This window comes from Charadrius vociferus, unplaced genomic scaffold (assembly GCF_000708025.1).
Source record: "Charadrius vociferus isolate BGI_N301 unplaced genomic scaffold, ASM70802v2 scaffold553, whole genome shotgun sequence".
Lineage (NCBI taxonomy): Eukaryota > Metazoa > Chordata > Aves > Charadriiformes > Charadriidae > Charadrius > Charadrius vociferus.
In genome coordinates, this window is record NW_009647688.1 from 1779542 (window position 1) to 1799697 (window position 20156).

Here is a 20156-nt window from a genome sequence, read left to right on the forward strand (position 1 = left end):
TTTGCGGCAATGGAAGGAACTACCATGTTGGGCAGAAGGTTGCCGTCATTCTTGCTTGTTATTGTGAAGGAACGATTTGATATTCCTGGTGACTGTGAAGATTAAACCAGAGATTTATGTTAATGGAAAGGATTAAAAGAATCTTAATAACATTTATAAAGATGCAAATGTTCGCCCGCATTTTATCTTTTTTGCAGATGAATGTGCCATAAGGGAAATACCGAAGGGGGAGGACACGTCCTCACTCTGAATCGCAACAGCTGGTTTAATACTGCACTCACATGGTCATTAAGTATTAGTTGTTTGCACCAGGCTGGTTTTGAACAGTGTAAGCGAGAGGGACTTTTTCTCCTGCACTAACGTAGGAATATCAGAAAACAACAATCTACGACTTCAAATACCCAGTGCCTGTTTAGCGCATGGCTTCGTGTGTGCAGATTGCGAGGAGCGGTAAATATGACTCGGTGTATTATTTTTTTCTTGCTACTCTGTCACTTTCAGACTTGTTTACTAAGCAGTAAGTTTACTAAGGCGCTTGAAAGGCTGGCGCCGCTGGGGAATTGTCAGCTGTGTTTCCCAGTTCCAAACCAGCCTCCAGTGCAAACTCAGGCCACACCAGCATGGAAAATTATGTGCTTTATTTGGGAGCCCTGACATATAATATTATACATCTATGTACATACAGTTCATATGGAGAAATTATAGAAAAAATATGATTTGAAAAAGGAGGCAATTAAGGTGAAGGTGTAAACATCACTAGCCATTTATGTTCTGGTTTGGGTTTTTTCCTGCTCTTCGGCCAATTGTTTACTAACAGACAAGTATATATAAACAGAAGCCACCTGGATTTATTATGCAATTCAGCTGATATGACTGTGGATATGTCCCAGCTCTCAAATCAATATAAATCTTCAAAAGGCTTTGAGTAGTTAAACATCAGATAATCCATATAGTAAAAGTCATAGCTTTGTTGTCGTTGAGAAGGAGAAAGCTGTGCAAAGTACTGCTGTGTAATTTTAGTGGTAGTTCTTTCTTCGTTGGAGTGCCTGTCTTTAAACTTGGGGAAAGTTAAATTTTGTGGAGCACCAATTAAGTGCAAGAAAAAGTTTGCGTCTTCTTCCATACTTTCGAATTTCCCAACAAAGTCATAGTCTATTAAACACGGGCTGCAGAGCCTGTTGACGTGATCCCAGTGGATATCCATACCCACTGGCCTGTGTACGTCCAGGAGATATTGAATGAACTCTTTAAATTTGACGCCAGAGCCTGTCCTTAATGCTTCTTTGGTGGCATTCACGCGATATCTGGAAATGATGGCTTTTCCAAAAACCGGGTGGTAGTAATTGTTTGGATGTTCAAACTTGTCCCGAAATGCAGATACCAGCTTTTCAAAAGGTTCACGAATAAAAAGCATCTTGGTGTAGGTGTTGAGCCTGTGATAAATCCCTTTGTGATCAAACCCATCCAGCCTCTTCAGATAGTTCCCGTAGTGCACTGTGTTGTGCTGTATATCTTTTGTGGAAGAAGCCAGCCCGTTAAGAACCATGAGCACCCGTTTCCAGTTAGAGCAGCCGGCTTTTGGTACTTCACAGTATAAAACTCTGTATTTATCTTCTACAAATATTCTAGAAACGTGATAAGGAGTGATTATTCTTCTGTTATTACTCTTGTATTTAGAACAAGTTTCCCTCATAATCCGCTTTCTTTCTCTTTGGATCTGATAGAGACTTTTCCACTTGTGGTTGTTTCTATCCTCAGATTTAAGCGTGGGCAGGTTGAGAATGGAGCTGTTCATGGAAATCAGAATTGGGCTCTTCTTGATGATAAATCTCCTCCTCCGTTTATGGAGCCTGGCGGAATTAATTTCTTCACCTTTCTGTTGATCTTTCATCGCAAACATTATGCTGCTTTGCCTTCTGTCTGTGCTTTGCAGCTTAGTGGGCACGTTTGCAGACAGGGGTACTGAGTCGCTCTGCTTTGCCGTTGCTGCTCCGTCGGCAGTGTTTTGTCTTAATCTTCTCTCCTGGTTATTGCTGGAAACACAGTCCTGGTGGGAGGCAAAGAGGATGAGAGATGTTAGTAAATGAGAGAGCGTTTGTCACTAGTAACAGCTTGTACAGCTCAGCGTGGCTCTATGCGTACGTTCTGGGCTCAGCAGAGCGCGTTGCTGCGAGCCCTCAGCGCTGTGCCTACATTGTGGTGATGACTTTTCTCTCGCCAGCGTTCGGTGCTTACGTGCAATTCAAAGGCTCAGACGAGCCTGAACTGGTACATTCCAGTTCAGATCTGGATTTAACTGTATTTTAGGCGGTGCCTGTACCCAGACTTTCATACTTTTGTCTTAGATATATTGTCTTTGAAACTTCCACAAAAGGCATCCGAGTATTTTGAGGACTTGCCTAACTATTCCCGATTGCCCGTTGTCACGCACATCTGCGTGTTTCCCCCCCTCTTCAGTAGCTTCTCTGGGCAGCGACGGGCACGGAGTGAGCCTGGCAGGGAGGGAGGTTTATGGTGTTTGTAAAGCTGTGAAGGAGCAGAGGGAGCACGAGCGGGAAGAGGGAGGCAGAAAGGACTGCGGGGAGAGCACGGAGGCTTTGCAGAGCAAAGTGGGTTTGGTGGGAGCAGGTGAATGGGGAGGCTCGAGGGAGGTGAGCCCGGGAGCGAAGCAACTGAGACTCGATGAGCAGCAGCGAGGGGCGGGAGTGAAGCTGTGGCTGGGATCAGGCAAGGCGAAACTGAAACTCAGAGTGGGTCTGTGGATAAGGGCTTTCTGGGACCTGTTCTTTTTCATTAGGGGGATCTCACTGGTTAATGCTGCCTCTGGCACACAGCCCAGATGTGCTCCCTAACTGCCCGCTTCTGAAAGCAGCTGAGTTAAATCCCTGTCTACATGTCTGTGCCTCTCAGACTGGGATTAGGTTCTGGACACTGTTTAACTACATGTCATCCCTGGTTTGAGAGCTCACCTGGGAGCTGAGTGGCGTATGAACCGCTAGGGAGTGTTTCAACAGAGGAAGCAGGTGTAGCTGCAGAACGTTTATAGCTTACCTAAACCACTTAATGTTTATTTAGAGGTTTTATACATTGCAAATTTCTGATTTTCAGTCTTTATTTGCTCCCTACCGTGATTTAAAACTGGCTTCAAAGATGAGATACTGGATGAATTTTAAGGTGTATAGTATGGGGATTAGTAGGGTCATGCTCCTCCAAGGTGGCAGATTAAATCTTAATTGTAATAGTCATTGTACAAGTCTCTGGCTGAAAAAAGAGTTGCTATTAACAAGTTAGCAAACTTGTGCTGTCATGGAGGTTGTATCTTGCAATATACTCCTTTAAGGGTGAGAGATTAAAAAAAAGTCTCAAGAAAGACTCAATATTAATTACAGAAAGCATTGGTGACAAAAGAAAAAAATCAAATTGTATTAGTTTGTAGGTGAGTTGCTTAAATTGATAACTGTTATACAAAACTCAAACAGAACAGATCAGTACTAAATACAATTTTTAGAGTACTATGCGAGTTGTGGAACTTAGGCTTCTAAAATGTTTTGCTGGCTCTTGTGGTAGTGGAGGTGGTACGTGATGTGCAGACTGGGAAGCCAAGTGGTGATCTGCCATACAAGACACTACGCATTCAGTTGTTGGGAGTGATTGTTGTGCTCCGCTCCTATCTTTAGGGGTTGTTTCTGGTAGTTAAAGGTGCATTAAAGTTTTTGTCTATGTAAAATACCAGATGTCTTTCTAAATATTACCCTTTACAGAGTGGCTAAATCTTATTTACTTACTTATTCAATCTTATTTACTCATGATGTGGCTGATAGTTCAAGGTTATCACATTCAGACTTCCTAGATATTCACAGCTGTAATGACGATGATGAACCTACAGTTTTTGGGGCACTCAAATGCCATGATTGAATGTCTTCTGTCAGTGTAAGTCTTTGTGCGGAAGGTCAAGCTGGAGATGGAGTGATGTCGGTCACATCACACTGATTCCCCAGCTGTGGCCTTTGGGTAACAGCTGGCAGCTGCGTGGTTGGTCCTTTGCGTATTTTGCACTTGTCTTAACTATGAAATAGTGAAGGGCTGCGGTGGGCTGTCAGGGCTGCTCTGAGTGTGGTAACAGCCACTAGATGGAGGAATTTCACCGGTATATTTCTTCAGCCTTTTTTTAAGTACCTCTCAGGACATTCATTCGATCAGTATGATTTCATACAGAATATTAATATATGCGAGGTTTACAATATCTTTTAGCAATATCCATTCTAGGAAAAAACTCATGAAACTAAAGTTGCACAGCTTCTCAAATTCATATTTTAAAAGGAAGACTTGCTCTTCGTGGCAAAGCTTTGATCCGTCTTTCCTTTTCAATGCTTCATCTCCAGTCTAGTGGCCTATCTGAGCCATCTCTGTCCATACTTGGAATATGTTATGCACTTCTGAAAACTTACTTTTTTTGGTTGCTGGAATCCCATGTTATATTTTATCCCTAAACAAAGAAAGAAATTAAAGTCATTATTTAGTAAAAATAAAAACATCAGTTTCAGTTTTGCTGGACTGATAACAGTGTGTCCCTCTGAGGACATAAAAGGCAAACAGGAACAAGTTCTGTTAATACAATGATGAACAGACCAGTGATGACTCATAATTAATGTATATTTCATAGTAACGGTACTCCTTGGAAGGCCCCTTTATTTAGAGATGCGGTAACGATTGTGAAACGGAGGGAATGTCTGTACCTCCCTTTTACAGATGGGGAACCTGAGCGGGAGAAGAGGGATTGCTTAACCTCAGCTACAAGGCCGGCAGCGGAACGAGCAGCAGCTGAAACTCGTGATCCCAGGTTAGAGCTCGACAAAAGGCTGTTCTTTGCGTACTTAGGGAAAGCTGCGTGCTTCCTCCAACCCCCCCAGGTTTGGGCAGGATGGTACTCAGTCACAGTAACAGCTTGCACCGGGTACCGTCCCGTGCTGTGAAAGCAACACGCGGTGGGGTTATGGATAAGTGAGGTAACGTTTGTAGAGTTTTGGAGAGACAAAACAATATAGAATTGTGTTTTACCAAATCTTTTGGTTTCTACAGAGATGTCTACCTGAAAATATAATAATAAAGGTGTGACAATCCTAGAAGGCAGCTTTAGCAGATGTGTAGGATCTCTTTGCTGTTCCTAACCTATGCTAAGTATAAGTTAACAATACAGGAGCGAATAAGGGAAAACAATTCTTAGTTATGAAATTAGTTTGGGTCTTTTCAACTTACAAAACTGCTATCATCACTGTCGCTGTTGCTTGAGAACTTCAGTTGCTTGAAGACTTCAGTTTAATAAGTCTCCATTAGAAATCCACTGCCTTTTTGACTCGGAGGATTACAGGTAAAAGTATTGCAAAGCGTAAGTGAAAGCATCGCTGGAATAGCTCAGTCCCATCAGATTAATTTTCATGGTACTATGAAAGCTCTCAGAAACACCATGCGTGCATAGTTCACGTTCTACCTTACTGCAGTTAAAGCAGCAAGTCCAACTTACATGTTTTGTTTTCTTCTTTTTTAAATCAGATGTACCGCCTGGTGTTTATAGTAGAGTCTGACTAAAATTGCTATGGTTATTTCTGTGCTGTTACAGCTCAGCTAGCAGTGCTCGTTACTATTTTGGCTCCTTTTTGAGCTTCAATTCCACTGCAGCGATTTGTTAGCAATAAATTCAAGTTAAGGTGGATGGGGATATTGTGATTCTGTGCCTACTAAAAGCAAAGGGCATATTATAGTTACTTCATCAGAAATAAGTTCCAGGCGACTTACAGAAGGAGTCTTAAGCCTTTTCCTAGCTGCTTCTCAAAAATGTTTAACTGCAAAATAAAGTCAGAGGGTTTATTCTAAAGAGAAAGAGAGCTAACCTAGAGCATCCGTGTGTGGGTTCTGGAGGATTAAAGCTGATTCTGTTGCACCAGGCTTTGGGAGATGTTACTGAGCTGTTGTCCAGTTCTTGATGTGATCAGTTAAAGAACCACTTTATTCTATTGCTGTGTAATATGGTGCAGAGCAATGAATGTACGGAAACTGCTGTCCGAAAGAATAGCAAAAACTGAGCACCAGCACTTTGAGAGAACTGATACGAGAGCATGGGTGATCTGTTTAAACCATGAAAATGTTCTGTTTGTCAGCCGATGTAACCTCTTCTTTGTTAACCCTAAAGGCATAACTTTAAGCCACTTGAGCTAGATTTGCGTTGGCTGCTTGGCCTCGGCTCTAAGGCATCGTTAATACAGCTGGTTGGAGTAGTTGCTTAACTTTTACTTTAGGCTTTCTTGAGGCAGAGCATGAAATTAAATATTATTTTCCTTATAAATTCAGAATATTGGTATGCTATCTCTTCTCTTACAGGCAGAAATCGTACGTATCAGGTACAGTTTTGAAAAGTTAACACGGTTAAGAAATTGAGTCTGGTGGTGTGGGTTGGTCGATTCTGCTCATTTTCTACGGATATCTTTTGGTTTCTTGTGCATATGTAATATAATGCACTTAGTAGTTCTCATAATAATGTTATTACAGACAGTAGTCACCATTCTGTTCAGTATCAATTTATTCCTCTCAAGTATTTCAATTCTGGTCTGTCTTTAAACTGGATGAAGTATTGTTAAGTAACTCCTCGTCCTCTGTCACAGATCCTGGAGTTTTACTTTGGCTATCAATACCGGCAACGTGCGCAGGCGAGAATGGACATATTTAAGCATTTCTCCTGCTGTGAACGAGTTATGCCTAGCGGTGTAAGACAGGCGGGTGGCTGTGCAACCCTCCCGAAAGGGGAGATCATACAATGTCTACCAATGTCTGAAAGCACATTGAGCTTCTCACAACTGAAAACATAAATAGGCGAGGAAAGGCTGGGGCACCTGTCGGGAAACTGAGCAACTGTGCGGGACAGAATCAGATCCAAATATCGGAGCATTTGCTGTGTCCAAATTGTAATGTAAAGAGTAGGGTTAGGGTTTTTTTTTCCCCAGATTTGTTTAGTTGTGGTCATTTGTTGTGACTTCAGTGGTAGCAATGATAGCTTGTAGCAAAACCACACCCTTCGTGTAATTACCTGTTAGAGTTGGTATGTATCTGCCGTCAATAATTGTTAAAAAAACCCAACCCATAAAAGTGCAAAGAGCAGGTATGAGACCTATCTTTTTTGAGTTAATTATGACGTTTTTGTAGTAGTGTTTCATAAAGGTACCTTATTTGAGAGACTAATTCTTAGCACTGATATGCTGTGCTTAAAGAAATTAAAAAAAAATGCTAGTAGGGGATGAGTAACTGTTTTAAAAAAAATGATTCTTCGTTTACTAGCTTTAAGATGTAATCAGAACAACAATTTATGTTTAATGTAAATGTTTGGTGAAGCACTTGCCAATCTCTTCAATGTTTTCTGAATTTGTGACTTCTAAAGTTGGCTTCTTCTCGCTGTCTCTCTCGTGATGCAGTCTGTCACTTCAGGTTTAAAGCTACATGGAAAAAACCTCTTAAGTGCAGTGAACTCAGGGAAGTTACATTGCACAGATCTACTGTACTAATCAAAATCTAAATTTAATGTTGTGCTGCATCTTTACTATCGTTGTTACTTATCAGCTCTCAGATGTTATTGCCAAAATAGTACTATTTCTTTTGCCATGAATAAACCACTGGTGTCTCCTGCACCGGGTGAAGTTAGTGATCATTAACTGTTTGGTGCCAGACACGACGATGGCCAACATCTCCCTAGTGTTCAAACAGAGGCAAAATAGCCGAGAGACAGAAGCATTCTGTCAGTTGTACATCGCTTCTGTCAGGTTTCGTGGTGTTCTTTTCCCCTCCCCTTGTGCAACCGTGATTTTCCAGACCCGAGCTTGGCCTGTCTTTTATGTCTGCTTCTGCTGTCTTTCATGAAATACGAGCCTTATGCTTCATCCGGTCCTACCTATAGTCAAACCCATTGTGAGCTTTTCTTGCCTTTTTTTTCCTTTTTAAATGCTACTAGCAACACAATAAAATGGCCTTCATCTTCCCTGTGTAATATTATATAGCTTTGCCTCTCTGCCTTCTCCTCTGTCACTGCTTCAAGACCCAATTTTGGTTTGCCTCTGGTGTTTTTCGCTGTTCTGAGACTATACTACAGCTGAAATATTTTTTAATAAAAATGATAACTTCGTCTGCATCTGTGACTCCATCCCTTAATGGGCTTCTGTGAGCGGTGTATACTTGTTTGCTTCATCCTAACTGATTTGTGAAATGTGCTCTGGAAGGGCCGTCGCTGTCGGTGCGTGAACATCTGCGCCAAGTGTGCTGTCCTGGTGCGCTCCAGCCTTAGCTCTTTGCTCAGAGACAACCACACGGACCTAATCGCAGAATGAATAATAGACTAGTACTCAGAATTCCAACTAGCATGAAAAATCTTTAGTTTGAAAAGGATTTCCCCCCAAATATTGGTCAGATCATCTTTTTTCCATTTTTTTCATCATTTAAAATGAGCTCTTAGTTTGTACAGTATAAAAGAACTGCCCGTTCCTGATCCTAACTTACTCTGCTCTGTAATTGTTTACATATTTGAATTATATTGCTCATTAAAGAAATTTCATTATTTCTAAGATTGCTACCATTGCAAATTATTTGTTTTTACATATATATAAAAAATACATGTAGTGTACGTATTTGGAATGCTTTTAAAATATATAAACCTCTTGTTTAAAAAAGTTTTTATTTTGAAATTGAGGCCTAATTAATAGAGCAAATGTGTATCTGTTTTAATTGTACACTATGTAGTTATCCTTTTTATATCTAAAATGTATAGTTTATTTGATTAGGAGCCCGCCCCCCCCCCCAAAGTCCCTATCTAAGCTGCATGCACAGTATTTTAATTTTAATACAGAAAGAATTAACAAGGCAGAGTAAGGTAGCACATCTTAAACTGTGGATCAAGAAAGAAGCAAACCTCTAGAGGGAATCTGTAAAATCTCAGCTCTCCGAGTGCCCCGTGAAGCTGCAGCTGTGCAGTGCCGTGTCCCACGGCTGAGTACACTTTCCCGGTGGATGCGTTGGGTGAGTGCCGCACTGCTCAGCCCCTGTCAGCGTGAGCGCTCGGGGATGGGACACGCGTCATCGTCTTTTACAGAGACTGGTGAAGTCACCGATTTCTGAGACACGGCGTGTTTATTTTCACGCCTGTTTCACACTAATTGTTGCGATGGTAAAGACAACACAAGTTTTGCTGCATTCTCTGTGAGTGAGAGGGTGCATGCGGGAGAGCCGTGAGCCTCCTGCAACGTGACCAAAGAACCCCTCTGTCGCTCTTGAAATGAATGCAGTCAAACACAGTCGCCGTAGCACCGTTCACTTTTATGGCACCTTTTTTGTAGTTGGTGGCAGAATAATTACATATATGACAAGAATGATTTTATTTATGTATGAATTGTAAGAGGAATTACTGGGGAACTCATGTATAATGCGCCTTTCCTGGAAAAAAATTAAATGTTACTGTAAATACTGTATTCTGATATCCATCGCTACAGTATGTACCATGCGATGATTCCTCTTTTTTTTAACTTTACGTCGCAAAGCATAGTAAGTTATTTGTTACTATTCCATCTTTTCACATGTGAGAAGCAGAGAGGCTAATAGCTGCAGTTGCCAAACTGATCTGATTTTAGGTTGTCACGTTTTGAATTATGAACTCAAATATTGGCTGAAACCCCCATGTTACCGGTCAGATTTTACTCTGATACAAGTAAATCCAGACTCATACAGCGAGTCTTCAGAATGCGGGGATCTGACTTCTGATCACCATGTTTTAGCTCATGGGCCGGCAATGCGCAATCACAGCCAGAGGGCCAACTGCACCCCAGGCTGCATCCCCAGCAGCGTGGCCAGCAGGGCGAGGGGGGACTGTGCCCCTCTGCTGCGCTCTGCTCTGGGGAGACCCCCCTGCAGTGCTGCCTCCAGCTCGGGGGGTCCCACCAGCAGAAGGAGACGGAGCTGTTGGAGCGGGGCCAGAGGAGGCCCCGGAGATGCTGGGAGGGCTGGAGCCCCTCTGCTGGGAGGACAGGCTGGGAGAGGTGGGGGGGTTCAGCCTGGAGAAGAGAAGGCCAAAAAGGGGAGAGCTCAGAGCCCCTTCCAGTGCCTAAAGGGGCTCCAGGAGAGCTGGGGAGGGACTTTTTCCAAGGGTATGGAGTGATAAGACATGTAGTGAGAGGGAATAGCTTCAAACTGGAAGAGGGGAGAGTTAGATGGGATATGAGGAAGAAATGTTTCCCTGTGCGGATGGTGATCCCCTGGGGCAGGTTGCCCCGAGAAGCTGTGGCTGCCCCATCCCTGGAGGTGTTCAAGGCCAGGTTGGACGGGGCTTGGAGCAACCTGGGCTGGGGGGAGGTGGCCCTGCCCAGGGCAGGGGGTGGCACTGGGTGATCTTCAAGGTCCCTTCCAACCCAAGCCAGTCTGTGATTCTGTGTTCAGTTCACCACATTGCAGATGATGGCTCCAGTAGGGAGATGTAGTTTGTCCACTGACGACTAAGGGTTTGAGGCCCACGTTCTGCTGCACATCTCTGGAGGTATCAGATTCTCACTAACGCGCTGACCAGGCGGCTGGATGTGTGTATCCTTAACGCGCCCCGTGGGCTGTAGGAACATTTCCAGCCGATGTGAAGCTGTCCCCGGAGCGTTGGGGACTGAGCTGCTGCGAGAAGGCTCCCGCAGTAAGCTTCATTGTAGGGCACGGGGGCTGTGTGCGAGGTAAAGCTGCAGCGTCTTGAAGAACCTCCCCGTGAGCATGGCGTAGTTTGCCTTGGTAGGCGGTGTGTTTTCCAGGGGAGTCCTGATTTTCATAGCCGTGATGGAGAACAGGGTCTGTTCACTTGAGAGTACTTCTCTTTGCTTCCATGGTGTGACATTAGGATTTCTGACAATGCAGTTATTGGCGCCTCTTCAGTGCTTTCTGCAGTCTCTGGGTTTGGGTAACAGTTGCAGCCTTTTTTTTTTTTTTCTTTTCTTGGTGTACTTTTCCTGCTCTTACTATTCATGCTTCTATTCTATTCTTTCCAATAATTTCCTTCCCTTCACCTTTCTTTCCCTGTGTAAAGAACTGGCAGGCTCTGCCCTGCTTCTGTGATCCGGCACTTTTGAGGGTGTAACAAAAGTTAAGCTAGTAATACTTCCAGAAGCAAAAATGTCTGCATTTGATTAGCTCCATTTTAATTGTCACTTCCCAATTTGAAACTTACTTGTGTTCTATCGCTTTACCATTGTCCTCGCCAGCAACGTTGGTGCGAAAAACCCCACGTCTTATAGGGAAAACCTAAGCGGGATGTTTTGTACTCTTCAGGAGGACATTGATTAGCAGCAACATCTTATAGTATCACATTTTTATTCTAATAGAAATATACTGCATTTAAAGTAAGATTTGTAGAAAATAAATGTTTCTTTTTTGAGTGCAGTTAAATAAAACAATGTTTATTTGTTTGCTGTGCAAATGTTAAACCTTCTTCTGTTCTCGTGCCTCCATGGTTCTGGTAGGCAGCACGGCTCTCCCACTGCGCTTCCGGCGAAGATCCTGCTTGTTCAGTGCAGGCAGCTGATTTAAAGGGGCTGAGAACTCATCAGACAGGGTTGATGGTTATTTCCTTTGCGCAGAGGGGGATGGATGTTTCTTTGCTGTTTCCTAGTCTCCAAAATAGCCCTTTGGAGCTCTCGGTAGTTAAGCACGACTCTCTGAGTCTCTCTGAGCTTCTATTTCCCTATTTTGGGAATGCGTAAGAAGTTTGCCAAGCTACCGCGCAGTAGGGCTTTTTTATCCCTTTATGAGCCTTCTTTCATATAGGAGTTCTTTTGTAAATCAGATACCTCATTCCTCCTGAGTTCTTAGCTTTTTTTTGCCAAGCGTGCAATTTGTAACAGTTCAGATGCAATCTGTTTGAGGAACTTGCAGCTCTGACTTGGGGCTTATTCTTAAGCAGCGGTTGTGGTGGAGGAGAATACTTCCCCAAAAGGTAGCCATTCACCCTTGCTTTCCCCTCTCTGGTGCTAGTATTGTGCACAGACCGAACTGCTTCATATTGGTCGTGTGCTTTTCAGTCCCAGCGAGCTTGAGAGAGGAAGGCATTGACTCCAAGTGAAACCGTTTGCTTCACATTTCTAAACCAGGCGAATCTGCAGTTCCTCCCTCCCGTAGGCAGCGCAGCATCGTGCTGCACTTGGGTCGTGGGGTACTTACGATGGCAGCAGCTTGTGTGCACTCCAGTTGATTAAAACACGATTACTCTGGCTTTTGTGACTGAAATGACTTTCCATCTTAATGAAGTAAGGGAGTCTCTGGACAGAAGTACTGTATATGGGGAAAGCAATGCAATTCTGAAGGGCATACCCTGGAAATAATTAAAAGCGTTAGGTTCATCCATCAGTTTGAACAAGAAAAAATTACAAATGGGGGAGCCAAAGTAGAGATCAGCACACACGTTAAGTGACTTTCAGTGTTTGCCACTTGAGGACTTTTGTACTGTCAAAGAACTCAGTATTCCCAGTTCATTTGTGGTACCCACAGCCAATCCCGTACGCCCAAGTCAAGCAAAACGGCACAAAGTCATCGTTCTGAGGCACAGCGTGCACTGGCTGTGAGCCAGTTGTGGCTGCTGCCATGTCGTCATTGCTTCCCTCTGGGTTTCCTGATGAACTCCCTCCTAGCCCGTACTCTTGTCGTAATGTCCCTCTCGCCATTTTAACTGGGGCCATCCTTCATACACAGCTTTCTCTGCCCTTTCCAGTAAGGGATTCTCGGAGTAAAAGATCACAGTACGGAGCTGGTACCCACCGTTTCTCAATGTGGGTGCCACCGAGTGTCGTGTTTACGGCTACATGATGTTCCCCAGAGAGAATACCCAGGCACTGAAAATGCCTCTTGGACAGCTTGCCTCATGTCTGTGTTGCTATGCATATTTTTGTGTTACGCGTACTAGTAAGAAATGTCAACTCCTGAAACTTCCGTTTATTTTTCCATTTTTTTAAACACAAATTCATGTGAGGAAATAATTGTTTTGATACGGTTTGCCTTGCAAATGTTTTGATTCATCAGGGTCAAAGCAAGAGAGAAGCAGAGACAGAAATGGTAGCATTTTAGAGAACAAATTCCTTTTGAATCAAAACCCAATTAAAGTGTTGCTGTGACATCCTGGTAAGTCCCACCACGTACGTATCTGCGGGGACTTTGTTAGCTGAGTATTGTTTGAAGCTGTGGTGTTCGTCTTGTCCAGAAAGTTATTAATTCACATTCAGACTTTGTAATGAGGCTTTCTTTCATCTGTCCTCTAGTCCATCGTTAAGGTCGTAAATCGCTTGAAGAGAAGATTCTTGTGTTACTTGGAATTCAAAAGCCCTGATACTTCTTTGACATACAGCATGCTAAAAGAACCCTTAAGAAAGACACGTACTACTGTGTTTATTCATAATGTTCCTATGTTCTAAAATATACTGAATCCATCTCCTTGACTAATTAATCATGTAACTCACACGTGGTCTGTTTCCGTGAGAGCTGACAAAGGTACAGCAGATAGACGGTACCTTTACATTGCAAACTCAGTTGAGTGAATACAAGGAGCTGTTTGTGAATTTATTATGAGGCAGGTATCACCACTTGTTTGTTTTGTCTTCTCTTTGCTGTTTAGCCATCCTAATTAGAGAGTGCCATTTTCTGACTTAATTTATATTCGAAAAGAATTCTATGAAGAAAGCAGAAAAGTCAAGCCTGTGCTATTGCGTTCCCGTTCCTTTTGTGAACCTATCCCTGGGAATATTGTTAATTAGCATCATTAGCTTTCAGGCACTGTCAGCAGTTACTTGCAATTTCTACTTAATACCTTTCAGTTATTCTCCATTCTCATATTTAATATTTGCACATTGCCTTCATAGCATGACTTTGACAAGGACATTACGCTTTATTCAGGTTTATTAAAAGTAAAAGCCGAGGTTTAAAACACAGCACTGCATTTATATGTAGTAGTCTGTAAGAACTACGCAGGTGACCAGAGGGGTTCCAGTGGCTCTCCAGCAAGCACTTCATGTGACGTGTGATGGGCACGGAGAAGGAGTTAGCGAGCCAGAAGAGCTCCCCGAGAACCCCAGAAGTGTCTCAAGAAATCATGCAAGTAGGACACTAAAGCTCCCGTGGTCTTTCTACTCGAGGGAAGACAAAATAATACAGGTAGAGTTCTGGACTGCTTTCATGTCACTTGTAGAGGTGTTTCTCTGGGAGAGAAAGCGCAAATGGAAGGAGAAGGCTGCAGGCAAAACTGCAAAGCCAGATCTACACAGCTGTGCCTCAGAGGGATGGAGTTCACCCGTCTGATAGATTGACCGTGGATCATAGACCGCAGGTGGGCACCCAAATGCTGGGTGTTTTTATGTGTTACGATCGATTAGCTGGAACTGGTGTGTTGTCCCCTTTCTCCTGTTCTCATCGTTAATTACTGACAAGTCTTCCTAGGATAAAAGATCAATACGTAGTGTTTTCCGAAAAGAAAAAAAAAGTTAACACCTCTCACTGAGCTACAGAACATGGTGCAAAAGGGGTGATAATTGGAGAGACTTTGAGAAACAAGCGGGAGACAACAGTTCTAGGAAAGCTGGGTGTGGGGTCTTTGCCAGGCCCTTTATTCCTGACTAACGAGCAACTACAGGACAGCGCTGATTTTTTTAGTCATTCCTCACGGGCCCTGCTCTTCTCCTTTGTGGCAGAATTCCTGCTTCTCCTTCAGGAGCTCACTTGCACTCCTTCTCCAGCCGGATTTTAGTGCCTGATTGGAATTCTTGCATAGGAATGGTGTCTTGGATTGACTTTCATATCAGTAAGAATAAGGGGGAAATGGTTCTGCTCAAGAACTGAGTCGTGACTGCTTCCAGTGTCTCTGTGACTTTGTCGTTTCCAGGACTCGCCCACAGCTGGAGACCCAGGAGGGAGAGTCAAGGTGCTGGGCTTGAGTTTTAGTGAGCTTGAAACTTTTTGAGGGCAAGTCGAGGCCATTTTGAGATGTTCTGGAACTTTTGCAACTCACAATAGAACTTTTTTTGTGTGTAAAGCTAGAAAAATTCATGTAAAGCTAGAAAAAGTGGATGCTGTTTAATTTTCAAGTTTTAAAATTCAGACTTCTCAGACAATCGTCCTACAGCTGGAACTATTTCCTGACACACACCCACCACTGGCAGGACGTGTGGCTGACACAGCGTAGTTCAGTACTCCCACTCTTGTTGTGGTGCCCCTGCTCTAGTGCTGATGAACCCCCAGGGCTGTATGCACATACAGGCCTTTACCTGTCTCACCATTTGTTTCACCTGAAATGCAACTCTCACTTCAGATATGGACTTTTTACTGAGCTACTTAATACCTTGTTGAGTTTTTGCTGAGAATGCCTACAGGTTGCACTCGTGTGTAAACGCTACATAAGACCTATTTTAAAGTCTTTGAGAGTAGTACGCAGCTCTGCCAGGTAGCTTCTAAGTCTCAGTCTTTTGTGTTTGTCTCCACTGTTTATTAATAAATATTTTACCTTTGACAAGTCAGTTCATTTCAGTCTTTATTTCCCCTTTTGGTGTTATATTAAACACTTACATTCAAAGTTGCGACTTCATTGTAACTGTAGGTTACATTTAACGTGAATAGTGTTCATCAGAACCTTTTGCTATCCGCGAATCTGATTTGGTGATCTTCCCATGGTCTTATAGTTGATCTATTGGGGAGAAAAATAAAAGTATTTCTATTTTTCACTTCAGTGGCCGAGTTCTCTACAGCTTTATTACTCTTTGTTCAGGAATGGAATATTTAAATCCTCTGAACTCCACTGTCTGAAGATTTGCTACTCCCAGAATCGGCATTGGAAGCAGGGGTTTTACAAAAGCCTTTGTTGCAGTACTCTGACAGCTCTGGTTTAAGCAATAGTTATGGCTGTATAGCACTGTCCTTGCGACTGTGAAGAATTTGGCATTTACCGTGGTGGGTACAGGATCGGTTCCTCAGTGAGCAAATAGCGGTGCATTATCGATCTCGCAAGTGATGGTCAACTGCTCTCCCAAGCTTTTAACTCGTGCTGTCTCTTCTCACTGTACTTTTCCCCAAAAGGACTGAGAAGTTAGTGCTGCTCCACTGAAACCATGTAGTTTGGAAAACTACAGCAGGCTTGCAAAAAGCAAGTTTCTTCCTGTTGAATTTTATTAAAGAAAAAATATTTGATAAAATAGTTGGTGACTTTTTGGGTTCCTGCAAGAACTGTAATGTAGGAAAATACGCATGTTGAAAAATACTCAGGATATAGTTTGGGTCACGTTTTTCATTTCTTTGTGTCTCTGCCTCAAGAAAAATTAAAACCATCAGGAAGATGTATGGAAAAGAACGTCGCTATTTCACACACTCTCACAGTTTCCCAACCTTTTCTCCTTGCATAAAAAGGGGCCGGCGTTTTAAAAACTGCCATAATGCCCTGTAGGAGGAGCTTTAGGGGTCCGAAAAGGGAAGATGTCAAAAACTGTAACATAAGGACTAAGTCAGAAATAAAAAAATTTTGTATCTTTGTTTAGAATGAATTTAAATGTCTCTCTGTGTTTCCTGATGCAAATCTAGCTTTGCCCCCCCCCCCTTTTGATTTTCATGGCAAAGCACTACGGCCGCCTGGCAGGAATTGGTTTCAGTGCTTTCATGCAATCGCAGGTTCTGTTTTCCCAGATGCTCTAAACTGTCTTTGGTGGAGCTGAAATGGACCGAAACTTGCAAAGGCACAGCACGTGCGTTTCAGACAGCTTTTCTGTACCTTCTGCTGTACGGCACCTAAAGATTTGATTTATTTTGAGAAAATACATAGTAGTGTGGCCTTGAGTCCCTTCCCGTAACTGCTTGTGCATTGGGTTTGTTTGCAGAGAAGTGAAATTCTTCGGAGTATATTCCGCTGAAAATCTCTGGTGCCAATTGCACCTGAGAACATGAGAAACCTGTATTTTCACCTGTATGGTTTGTATGTGGCTTATATGTTTGTATGGTCTTATAAAATAGGAATACATCTTACATGAAAAAAATCAAATAATTAAAATTATAGGAAGCTCAGCCTGATCTCACTTTGCTACCTCTTAGCTTTGAATCCGTAGCCCCATTTTGCTCACAAACAAATGAGACTCCAGCCTACCAATCGACATCATTTTCCTTTTTCCCCATTAAGGAAGGTGGTAATTGCCGAGCTGTTGACAGCGAGTGCTGGAAGAAGCAATATGAGTGATTTCCTTGGTGACTGTCAGACTCTTCAGACAAGGCTTCCGAACTGCCTCCGTAATAACAGAATTACGCTGCGGGACAGATAGGCAACGTGGTCTTTAGCGAGCTTGTTTCTTGCCAATACACTGAAATCGGCTCCCAGCCATTCCAGCCCCGTCCTGGCGTGTTAGCTTGGGGAACTCACGGAAGGGCTACGTGATTCATCGCATTCTTTATTTTTACAGAGAAGCAATAATATCCTTAAAGCTCAGACACAGAACCTCTGGTATGAAGTCTGCACGTATTTTTGCAACATTGGCTCCTCAAGAGATCTTTTCTGTAGTGACTAATTTTGTATGTCATAATGTGGCGTGTTCCTTAAAAGTGCATTCTCTCACATCACAAGACAGCAGATACTGTCTCGGAGTGAATTAATAGAAGAAAAATTCTTCAGTAATCTGCTGTAGTAGATGGCCCAGTATGGGTCAGGCAATTTCTGAGTTTGTTACTTAATGTAGGCAGTGCTCATTTTGGGTCTTGCTGATTAGGTTTTAAAGGGGTTTAATTTTCAGCAGTTTGCAAGGTGGTAGGTTTCAAAGCCGACATGACATGAAATTACAAACTTGGCATGCTTGACTTGCTCCGCAGGCTTGGGTTCATCACTGAATCTCTCTGCTTCAGTCTCCACAGCTATGAAACAGGACGAATGTGCCTTCCTCGGGAGCGCGGTGCACATTAACTGATGGACCAAGAACATAAGTGGTTGGTGCTCTGCAAACGTTATAGTGGTGGTGTCCTTAATGGAGGATTAGATTGCTGATCACAGGCAGTGCTTTTGGGTGAGGAATTACTTTTTTTTTGTTTTCCTGAGTTCTGCCCGGAAGGTTTTCCTGTCATATTTTGTGCCACCTTCTTTGTCTTGGAATTTCTTGCAAGTTCTGTCTGTATTTAGAAGTTAATGTTGATGGACATACTCACTGTTGACACAGACATTTTCCCAATGTTCTTACCGTACGTCTTCCTTTGATGATATAGATTTTCAGGTATCATCATCCAGTTGTTTGGCCTCACATCCTGTCTCCCCTAAAGTGTCACGTCAGACTAACCCATGCAGAGAATAGAACGATCCCTTGCAAAAGATGGATTTGAATATATGAACCACTTGCGTGATTTGTAGTGTGGGGCTGGTAAGCTTTATTTGGCTTTGTAGAGTGTTTCAAACTAATTTGGATGTGGATAGGATATGTGGCTATTAAATCAAGAGGTTTTAATGTTTGGGTTTTTTTTTTGGTTTTTTTTTTGAAATACTACTTTCTGGTCATATTCTGAAAATCCGGCTGACACTGTTTAAAATAAGCCCATTCCAGTAATTTTAGTGATGATTTCACCTTTGTCAGTAAGATAATGCAAAGAAATTCTTCCCTGTTATATTAAGGCTACAGAGATCTAAAACCAGCTGTAGTATCTTTGCTTAAACCTTACTCCTCTGTGAGTCCTCCAAAAGGAATTAGTCTGTTTTATTGCTGTGCACCAATTTTCCCCATAGAACTGTGCCGCCTCCTCGTTCTCAGGGTTCTCTTTCTTCTCTTTCAACACCCTAAAGGCATCACAATATCCAAAATGAATATACACAAACATCTTAAGAGAGAAGTCCCTGTTAGGATTTCTAATGTTTTGAATGTTTTTCTGCCATCCCTTATCTGCATGTGGCTTTGTTTAAGGAATAAACTTGCAAATAATTAGAAATCCAGATAGGGATTTCTCTTGCCTTAAAACTACACAGGGACTGAGGAACCCTAATTCGCTTGTTATTGAATTAGGGAATTATGGAATACTAGACTAAAGTAATGCGGCAACCCTGAGTCAAGTGAAGAATCCCATTTGTTTCAACTGGATTTAACTATATTTATCTGTATTTAATGTTTCCTTTAATAAAAATAAATGTTCAAATATTCATGACACATAAAATGCTGCTACTAGTTCAAACTACTGAATAAAAATTCTCTTCTGTGCATCACTATTACTGAAATTGAGAGGTAGTAAAGAACACATCATATCCCATAGTTTTGTAAGACTGCTGCTGATTTCATTCTAAGTAAAAGTTACTTTAAGTTAAATAAAAATCTCTGTAGAGTTTGGACAGTAAGTTACAGCACTAAGAACCTAAATCTTGTTAACATAATTTAATAAGAGCAGAAAATGTTTTAGTTGATTTTCATTGTCCGAATTCAGAGTAAAAATAGGTAAAGTACACTTACTGCAAAAAGCACAACATGGAAATCTGTAATGATTTTCTTCTCTCTTTTTTCTTCTTTTTATAACTGAAGCTGCTATTTTTAATGTACATGAAAGCCTTTGTTTTTGCAATGTCATATTAAAAGCAGAGTATTCTTCTAGAACTTTCTGCAATCCACAGCCGGGTTACGTAGCGCAAGCTAAAGTCCTGTCCGTTTCATGTGCCTCATCACTTCCTGAAAGTAAGTACCGCCGTCTCTCACCAGGTGGGTGAACCTGCGTAAGAGCACGGCATGAAGATGTCAGCCCGGGAATGCTCCTGCTCCCGGGCCGTTATTTTTTCATTGGTCTTTACAAGCCTATAACTCTTTTAAAAAGCAGGTCATTAGATAGATATTGAAAGGAAAATGCTGATGATGGCTCTACAAAACCAATAAAGCTGCCTTTATGAGCTTTTATAAAAGCCGTTATTGCTCGTAGGTCTTAGTCTCGGCCGGCAGCGATCCACATTTAGGCACTTAAAACCTCTCTCTCACAGCCATCCCCAGGAGCCTTCGCCCCTGCGCTTGCAGTGCTCCGCCCTTGGGAACTTTCCTCTTTTCTAAGATTCTGCCCAGGAAAGTCAGAATACAAAATGTTCGCCGTGTGGACCTGCTCTTAGGTGTTGCTGACCCGTGGAAGAGGTCCACGGGGGC

General features: G+C 42.5%; 1 protein-coding gene across 1 annotated transcript in view; it reads right to left on the minus strand.

Annotated features, from left to right (window-relative positions):
- Positions 1 to 898: 898 nt before the first annotated feature.
- CHST8 (carbohydrate (N-acetylgalactosamine 4-0) sulfotransferase 8) overlaps positions 899 to 20156 on the minus strand; it is a 138364-nt gene continuing 119106 nt past the window's right edge. The window contains exons 2-3 of the mRNA XM_009881384.1: positions 4449 to 4486; positions 899 to 2047 (exon numbers count right to left, since the gene is read on the minus strand). Coding sequence (XP_009879686.1) covers positions 899 to 2047; positions 4449 to 4486 — 1187 coding nt within the window. The remainder of the gene's footprint in view (positions 2048 to 4448; positions 4487 to 20156) is intronic.